The 9,676-nt window shown below is 43.6% G+C and overlaps 1 protein-coding gene across 4 annotated transcripts in view; it reads right to left on the bottom strand.

Moving 5' to 3' along the window:
- Positions 1-9,676, bottom strand: part of UBAP1 (ubiquitin associated protein 1) — a 33,191-nt gene continuing 23,515 nt past the window's right edge. For 3 of the 4 annotated variants that reach the window (XM_066180924.1, XM_066180922.1, XM_066180923.1), the window contains 5 exons: positions 7,585-8,508; positions 4,176-4,214; positions 3,527-3,724; positions 2,109-2,210; positions 1-708 (listed from right to left, as the gene is read on the bottom strand). In XM_066180924.1, the coding sequence (XP_066037021.1) occupies positions 568-708; positions 2,109-2,210; positions 3,527-3,724; positions 4,176-4,214; positions 7,585-8,508 (1,404 nt within the window). In that variant the 3' untranslated portion in view covers positions 1-567. The remainder of the gene's footprint in view (positions 709-2,108; positions 2,211-3,526; positions 3,725-4,175; positions 4,215-7,584; positions 8,509-9,676) is intronic. The other variant, XM_066180925.1, reaches the window with a different exon arrangement.

Genomic DNA, 9,676 nt, shown 5'->3' with positions numbered 1-9,676 from the left:
TAAAAAAAAACCGAAAGGACAATCTTTATGCATAGTGACAGTTTCTGAACCAGTGTTTTACTAAGTTACAGACTAACTTTCAACCAAAAAACAAAACTCCATTGCACTAAGGTCAAATTTAACCAGGTAATCTGGACTGTGACACAGTCAAGTAATTCAGTACAAGCAGACAAGACACCATGAAAGCAGCTTCAAAGAACCAAAGCATCCTAGTTTCAGAACCAACTTAATATTCTTCTGTTCAACTCCAGTGCAACAATGAGGGGGGAACCACTCCATCTCTATGTATGTACAATTCCAGTTGAGACTGAGCAGTCCCAACTTTCCGTGGCCAAGCTGGAAAAAAAAAACTTAGGAAAGGACACTTTAAAATTTAATTTAAGAATGAAAGCTGGCCCTCAGTGGAAAGAGAAATGCTGGAGTGATGCACGCAGGCAGGCTTGCTCAGTCGCTCTCCCTTGTATGCAAAAAGCTGGACTCCTTCCTCTTGAGAGCAAGTCACACTGGATGCAAAGGTGGCGGGGCTGGTCCTGCTCTGTTGCACACCAAGAATCCAGGAATGTGTCTTCAGCTGGCTCCTGCACGGGCCATTAGATCTTCCAAAGCATTGTGTTGGTCATTGTTGTGTAATAATAAGACCTCCTTAATGTCCTTTAGTTCAAAGCCCATTTCTTTAAATTGACTCATTAATTGGAGAAGTTCTGTGATCTGAAAGACAGACAGCCTGTTATTTGCAAGAGAAAAGCAGATGGATCAGTGCTGGGTGAAGGTTTACCACAGAGCCTGTCTTCAGCAACTGGGCATGCCATGATTGTGGATTCCTCCTCTCCAAGAACAGCCCATTCCAGCTCAGCTGGGCGAAAGCCTGCTCACACCAGAGCCACCAGAGCTCTGGGCACAGCTCACAGGGACCTTCAGTCCCTTCTGTTTGCCATCCTTCACTTTCAAAACCCTCTTTAACCAGGGCACCAAAGCTCAGTCTGTGGGAGTGTCTCTCTCACAGAAGAATATTTATCAGCCTGGCTCAAAAATGCTGATTAATGGCACTCAGCTACCCCATACAGCAGCTGGTGCTGCACCTGATTTTTTATAGTTAGTCGGACTTTGGGAACAGTGCAGTAGCCCTTGCCATCAATTGGCTTCTCAGATCTAGGACAAACTTGGAAGATCAGCACAAACTGCACAGTGTACATATGATATTTTCAACATAAACTGTGAATCCTCCCCAAGCTTTGAAAAGTAAAATGGCAATAAATGAGTCAGCTGATCACTTTTATGAACCCTCTGCCATTTACAGTGCATCTGCTTCACTTTAGGGGAAGGAAAAATCCCAAACGAGCAAGCAGGTTGACATGGGCCATCAGCAGATTAGCCATTTCCAATTCTGGGGCTGAGCCAACAGCAAATGGGTTTCTCAAACCCAGTTACTTTTCATCCTCATACTGCTATTGCTCTGTTTACAAGTTTATCACTTGTCCAAGAAAGGCAGGAAGACCTATGTATGAGGTGGGTGGGTTGCACTTTTAAAGACTTCATGTCATAACCTGTCACACAATAGGCTGGCAGACTCCTCCTGTCCTCTGTCCTTGCTACCCACTCCTGCTGTACCTTTGGTGCTGGTAAAACAGCCAGAAAAAGAACCAGACCCTAAAACATGCATGTACTAGCTTCTTTCAAGAGCAGGCCCTAACCCAATTTGCGAAGCAGCCAGGCAGACGCACTTGTACAAGGGAGAAAATTCACAGCCAGGGCAGGCTGGCCAGGTTTGAAAGAATCTGCTGCTGCTGAAGTTAACTGTATCTGGTACCAAGCACCACACCCATAACAGAACTCTGGGCATTCAAAACAATATGCCCACAATAAGCAGGGTCTTAAAAAAATCCTGTCACCATAAAAATGGTTGCAAATGAGACAAACAGAATGGCACAGGCAAATTCTAATTCTTTAACAATTTTTATCTTTATCAACACAAAGATGTCCTTTGGCAGTCAGTTTTGAAAACAAGGCAGCATTACCATGAAAGCCAGAATTACATCAGCCAGAGGAACTGCTGCTGGAATTCCCTGTCATGGCACATTTTTCTGTTCCTGCACACACTGCACCCTCACCTTCTCCTCTGAACACTGGTGCATTTCCAAAGCTGCTTCAACAAGAAGTGGATCAAAGCCCTTCTCACAAAGCTGTCCATGTGCAAACAGGTAATCCAGAACCTGTGGGGAATGAAGAAAAACTGTTTGCAGAGAGGCACTTGGAGCAGGAAGCTGAATGTCACCTTGGTGCATGCAGAGGGGCTGAGCATGATTCTACCCACGGCTTCACCGAGGACAGAGATACAGTCCTAGCAGAGTTGAGACACTCCTTCTACAAGGGCTTGTGCAGAGAAAGCAGACAAACCCTTCGCCCTGCTGTGCTCTCTGACCATCGCCTTCGTTCCAGTCAAAGCAGCCTCAGAAGTGTATCTTTAGCCCTCTGATGGTGGAGCAGAAGTTTCATAGTGCTTTTTATACTACAAGTTTTAAAACTGAAACTGTAGGTCCAGCAGTCAGGACGTATCTGCTTTTAGCTTCCTCTCAGACAGCCACAAGAGCTGATGCAATCTGAGAGCAGTCAGCCTTTGAAGATCAACTCAGCATATTAGCAAGTGAGCTGCAAATCCCAGCTCATGCACACAGAAACTGCTGCCAAATTTCTTACTCATCCTCAGCTTTAAGGAGAAGGGTCAGGTAGGCAGTACTAGGTATGCAAAAGAACAGAGCTTGCAAGTGGAGCAGGATTTAAAACCGCCCTCCTAAGGGACCTTTTTTTCCATTTGATACCACAGTTCACTCCAGTGCACAGCTTAAGCCACTCTCTGTGTGTAGGGAGAGGGCCAGCAGATCAGTCCCCCAAGCAGGAGTCCCTGGGAAATGTTCCATGCAGCACACAGCCTGCTGAGGGCTAGCACAGGAGGTTGGTTGAAATGTTTGTTTGAAGCAGATGCCAGAGCCACGCTTTGCTTAGCAGTGCTTTGTGCCCAGGGACCTGGTTTGCACAGGTGTTGGAGGCAGCGCTCGAGCAGGAAGGAGCACACAGGGTGCACACAAGTCAGTCAGTGGGGCCTTGCAGGAGCCTCTCAGAGCTGTCTTAGGCCTGCAGGGGCCAATCTCTCTTCAAGTAGAGATATCAGCATTGTAAACCCTGGTGCTCAGAACAAGGTAAGTTGGCTGGATTTCTGACACATGGCTCTAAATATGGCAGAGCCATGCTAAGCTTCCTTTGGATGTGTTCGTGGCTCCTGGGGAGACCCAGAATCTCTCTGCCATTTCACACAGAGCAAAGGGCCCATCCCAAATTTGGCATGGCTCCAAACCCAGCACCTGCAGGTGTGGCTGACTAGCAGTCTCTCACCAGAAATAAGCACAAGCTTTAGGTTGCAACCCCCTATTAGAGTAACAGTACTTACCCCACCCATTTAGCAAACCCAAGACAGCTTCCCAGCAGAACCAGCATCCAATCAAGTATTTCTTTGCCCTGCATGAGCTCTTACCTGGTCTATGTTCTGTCCCTTCTTCTTCATGGCTTTCAGGACATTCTCAGGCGAGTAGCCCATGTTGACCACGGTCTCCACACAGTGCCTCTCACTGGGGGAGAGACTCTGCTGCAGCTCAGCTGCAAAATTGCCCAGCCACTTCGTGCAGCTGCTGTTATTGGGCACTTTAGACACTGCAAAGTTTTGGTGTGTTACCTAAGGGGCAAAATCCAGAGGCTGAGGTGACGGTCATCTCTTGCATCCCCACATCCTGTTTCTGCCTAGTGCCAGAACCAGGATAGCCCATGTAATTAATCCAAAAGGCTTCTAGAGTGCCCTGGGGAAGTTACACAGTGTGAGGATGAAACCAAGTAGCCTGATTCCCACCATACTCCTTTAACTCTCAAAGCAACAATCAGCAACGCAGATTCTCTACAATGAACCCTCTCCTACTGGTGTGACCAAAGCCTTCGAACACCCAAGCCCTGCAACAGCGAAGGCTGGGATACAGCCAAACCCTATACCACAAAGGAAGCACAGATTGCTTCCTTCACCTCAGGTTTACTCATCACCTATGGTTTTCTGTACTCAATAGAACACCATTTATCAAAATTACCATAAGCATGATCCAATGGAGGCAAGGACACAGGGGTATTTGGAAACTTACCACAGGGGTTTCTGTTTCCTGGTAGTCTGGGTGCACCTGCTGGACAACACAAATAAAACAAGTATAAACATCATGCACCAGTCAGCAGAATTTCCCACAGCTGGGGGAGGAGGGTTTTATAGAAGATTCTACCACAGGATGGGACACTTTAGGGTCTGATCAGGCTTCCACATGAGATGCTGACATCACCCATTGCCTGCAGCTATAAAATCATCATCATAAGGATCACTCCTCCTCTCAGCGCTCTACAAATGGATTACACTCCAAAAACGATGTGTGTATCCCCACAAGAATTATAAGATTGTTTATTCTGTCACTGTAAGAGGAGCATGTTCACACAGCCCCAGTTCAGCTCCTGACCAAGTCTACGCTGTCTGAATAACACTGATAATTTTGAACTCATTGCCTAAAGACTGCTCTGGACTTCTTGACTGTGTGAAGGGGTAAGAGAAAAATACACCTATTTTCTGTTCCCAAAGCACTGAACTCCATACACCACACAGGAACAACATGCCACACTGGCTCAAAAGAGCATGTAAATTTTCTATTCAGCACTTATCCTACTGCCAGCACACCAGCAAGGCTGGGGCATGTCCCCTGTTGTGCACCTGCTCTGCTTCTGGAGAACCACCTCACCACTTTGTACAACCTTGCCCAAGTTAACAGCATTGAGTGCAATGTCAGCTTGGCCCCACCAAAGCTGCCCATTTCACTTCAATACATTTAGAATTCCTGCATTTTAAATAGAGTTAGAACAGACTGCAAGAAATCACCGTGGACCAAGAACCACAGTTTTTAGCATTTCTTAACACTTATTATGCCAGCACAGATTGTTTGAAAGCTTGTCCACATCCTTCAGAAAGGCCTTCTTAGTGCCCAAACTGAAAAATCCTCTATAGAAAACCAATTCTGAAAAGATCTATTACGATTTTGACAAATTCCATTTATTTGCAAAAAGATGCCAAACCACCATCAAGGAGGTTTTGTTCTGCATTCCTAAACATCCTCCAGGGTAAGAATTTCTCTTCTAGAAAACCAATCCTGAGACATCAGATTCATTCTGATGCACTAGGGTACCCTAGAACCTCACGGTGTGTTTTCCACACACATCCTCTCTCCAGACACTTTTTCAAGGGCAAAAACCACGGGAATATATGATACATTGAAATAAGGAAAATAGCCCCAAAATCAGCTAGTGGGTTATCAAATTGAAAGATGATGCTTTGTTACTGATGCTGCAGCCAGGAAAACCAAAACTGTTTCTGACACCAAAGATTCAACAGTCTGGGAAAACCAATTCCTCCTATTCAATCTACTTGAGTTTAACTTCAGCCTGCTGTCGTCATTAATCATTCCTACCTCTGCTAAAGCTGCAAAAACCAACGTACTGAGATTCAAGAAAAAATAAAAGTGAGGAGAGGGGACCACCACAGAACCTATGCAGCCTCAGAGGAACCACAGATGTATTTCCATTCAGAGATTCCTAGATCGAAAGATCCAATTCAGTGGCAAAACAAAAACTCCCATGGTCACTGCCAACTCAAAGTTAAAATTTCTAATCTTGTGAGAAAAAAAAAATCACCATGAAATACATTGGGATATGAGCCTTCTGCTCCTAGCCACAGAAATGATTGTGATGTCTTTCTATTTTCATACTCTGAGGATTTTTGTTACATTTTCTTAAATTCTTTTGTTGCGTTTACTTAAATTTCTTGCATGTCAGCCATCATTTTCCAGTGGAGCTATACTGCAGAAACATAAAACAAGAATAATCTGAAGTCTTGGAATTTAAACACAAATAACTATGTTCCATCAACATAATTATTTCTTGGTTCACTACTTCCAAAGCATAAATAGTTTCAAATTAATGAGTTATTTTTATTACTTCTCCTAATAAGTCTATGGTTTTTTTCCCACTTTGTATCTTCCCTTACAGCATTGTCAAGAATACATTTTCCCTCTTGGTCTTTAAAAATGAGTAATATAGCAGAAAAATTTGAATAGTTTCAGTCTAAACTTAGGGATCTTAATGCCAATGTATCTATTTATAAGTGATCTTTCATCCCCAGAGATGCTATGTGTTCCATAATTGAGGTCATACAGGCCCGTCTCACACCTGTGACCTGCAGCAGTGAACAGATGCTCAGCACACTGCTGCTCCTGCCAAAGTCAACAGTATTGAATTTGCTCCAGTCATCAACAAACAACTGTTCTGCTGTGCTTTGTCAGACACACTATTTTCCAGAATATTGTACTTCACAGTTTTGAGTGCATTTACCTAACCCTGAAAAGACATGGGAGAAGGAAAGGGGAGAAGCAGCATCACTTGTTTCAGAGCACATGGTGTCACACAAAAACTACAGTATGCCACTATGACCACAGAATCACTGAAAAACTGCTTATGTTGGACAGAGGAAAAACCCCAGATTATTTTAGAACAAGCTAGAGGATTTGACTACACAGCTTTCAATACGCTTCATGAGTATTGGTGTCCAGATCTGTGGTTCTTTGTAAAAAGAAATCCCACAAGCTTACTCTAATCTCCATTCTTATTCACAAAGAGACAAAAACAACACCTGAAGTGAAGTTCCTGTCCTCAGAGTAATTTTAGAACTTGCAACAGGATTGAGGAAATGAAGAGTCAATCTCCCATCTCAGAGCTATATGTAACCAACTGTAACATTAAAAATACAAGATGATCCTTAAGGCAGGTTTTAGTCTCCACCAAGCAATGACTCCACCCTCCTTCACAAGACTGAATGCGAGATTCCACATCACTATAATTTTTTTTTTCTGTTAAAGATTAGGTTTTTAAAGGCTCTCAGGAAGAAAACTGAAATAATAAAAAAAAAGGCTTACTTCACTGCAGGTCAACCGCAAGCACTTTTTTCTTCCCTGAAGGACACAGCTCAACTGTGTTTTAACCTATTATTACTTCTATTCCTTGAGAAGCCTGCATTTTTTATTATTTCCAGAAAATAAACAAGCAAACCAAGGAAGAAAACCAGAAGAGGTTTGATTCAAAGCCTAACAGCACTTCAGAATCTGATATATCTCATCTGGGTAGGACCAAATGTAGGACTGTACACCAAAGATGCCGTATATACTTAGCTCATAGGTGTACAACTATCAACAACAAATGAGAGCTGAAAAGCTGAAAGAACAATCATTGGAATTGGTCTAAAAAATGTCAGATTTGGGGGAAAATGCAGGGTAATAATCTGAGGATCAGAACTACCACCACAGACCTGTTGGATCAATCAGTTTGCCGCATAAGTTAAGAGGATCTACAATTCACTCCTAGTAAATGAAAGTGTAACCAAAGTAACACAGCAATTTAGAGGCAAGGGTTGCCTCTGCACCTCCACCTCTCACCAGCAACCCCAGTTCCACTCCACTGCATGTTTACCGTAGTTGATGTGCTTTGAGATAATTCTTCTTCTGCACAAACAGTCGAAACAGCCAGGGAAGACAGCCTGGATGAAGGGGATAATGTCTCCCTGCCACTGTCCTCATTTAGAGCGGAAAGACCAAGCATATGGTGTCCATTCAGTTCAGTGGCTTTGCTCTGAGTACAGGTCTGCAAAGAGCTAAGCAAAGTGCCATTGCGGAGACAGGTAGTGCTGTGGAAAGTGCTTGTGAGCTTTGACGATTTCTGATCACCCTCATCGGAGTCAAGCTTAGGGAATGACAGGGATTTGATATTGCTCACTGATGTGATGGGAGAAAGGGACACTTTGGAAGACAAAGACATCTTTTCACAGTTTCCCAACTGTGGTAAAGTGATAAAGCCATTGGGTTTGTGAAGGGGTTTGAAGTCCAACGTGGCCCTTTCTATGGATGCCAGAACTTCCTCATCTTGCAACACAGACTCAGACCCTCCTTTAGGCAAAGTATTATCTAACAGCTGGGCAACAATTGGCCCGGTAGTACCAACATGAATTTCAAGGATATTTTTTAATTCCTCCTTATCATCGATGGTTTTTAATTCCAGTTTGTCAAACGGGTCTTCTTCACATTCAAAATCAGCTGGGTTGAAATCTGCCTTTGGACGAGGTGGACTGAGAACCTTTTGCTTCACGGAGCTGGTGTTGGCTGGGGTAGGAGTCAGAATATTATTGTGCTGCAGGCTAGCAAGGATGGGGTTAATAGGAGGAGGCATGGCTTCAGGGCAAGGTCCCTCTGAGAATCCCATCTTGGTGTTGTCCTCTGGAGCTGCTTTTGAGTTTGCTAGAGCTTCCTCTACCTTGCGTTCAGCTTCTCTCTGGGCAGCCTGTATTTTTTTGATGTCTTCAGCCCACTCGATTGTTTTCTTTTCCAGTGAGAAGTCATACTGGATGGGGGTGGAGGGGAAAGGAGATAAAGGAAAGTAAAAAAGTTTTAAGGATCAAAGCTGCTACTTCTAACAGCAACAAAAATTACTACAAAAAGAGTAAGAGCTATATGACTTAGTAGGAATAGCAACATTTTTTTACAGCCTGCAGATTGACAAAGGTGGCAGACACCAGAAGTACTTAATTTTGCCACCAACAGCAAAACCTGGATGCAACCTGGATTAGAATGCTGTATTTTGCCTCCTTCCTATGTTTAGCTTTTCTTTAGAACTACTCATCATCCCAAAATCGGTTTCACAGCCCTCCCACCTTCTTCCTCCAGGATAAGGGAGGTAGCAAGGGGAAGTCTAATGAGTTATTAGATTAACAATCACACCCTGATCTGGCACCACTGAATTATCCCTGGTCCACAAGTTCTAGAAGTCATTTAGCAGAGTATTTTTGCATCCAAAAGCCAGTACAGTATTACTCAGTTTCCCCAAAATGATTCTTAAAGGACTTGATATTAGAGTGTTACACCCATTGGTTTAGGCAGTATTTTCATTCCAACTCCAGTGCAGTGCCTCACCAGCAAAAGCGGATACAGTGGCTACACCAACAACAACACCTACAGGCAGCAGCAGATTTTGCTGTAGTTACTGATGTGAAAGGATCTCAAAAGCTTTTCTCATTTAACATCAGGTCCTACAAGGCCAGATCAGCATGGGGAGGCATCTACTCGCTACCAATTTACTCACCACAGAGTGGCTCAGTTGTAAAGGGCAAAATTCTGAGAAGCCTAATTCTATCTCTAAATATCCACATTTTTTAATACTAAAAAAATGAGTGGGAAACTATGTTTCCTTCACTTTTTTTTTTAACAGTGTGCACTACAGCTGTAAAAAGAGTCAAATTCCACTGTGAGATGCACAGTTCACGCTGTGCAGGGTGTTGCAGTCTAAACAGGCACACTATGCTGGCTGAGCCCCAGTTTGGCAGTAAAATGGAGACACTGCACAATCCAGCCAGCAAAAGGACATTAGTGTCTCCTTTGGCTCTCCCACACCAGCTTAACTGAGTGGAAATATGGGTACTAGGAAAATCAGATTTAATGGTTATGAGGGGAAAACTATGAAGTAGGATAACAGGGTAGTATGTAGGGCAGGGAGAAAACAAATACAACAAGAA

This window comes from Chamaea fasciata, unplaced genomic scaffold, assembly GCF_029207755.1.
Source record: "Chamaea fasciata isolate MVZ Bird 193981 ecotype frontalis unplaced genomic scaffold, bChaFas1.0.hap1 SCAF_4, whole genome shotgun sequence".
Classification (NCBI taxonomy): domain Eukaryota; kingdom Metazoa; phylum Chordata; class Aves; order Passeriformes; family Sylviidae; genus Chamaea; species Chamaea fasciata.
The sequence above is the reverse complement of the archived record's forward strand: the minus strand, read 5'-3'. Positions and strand labels throughout refer to the sequence as shown.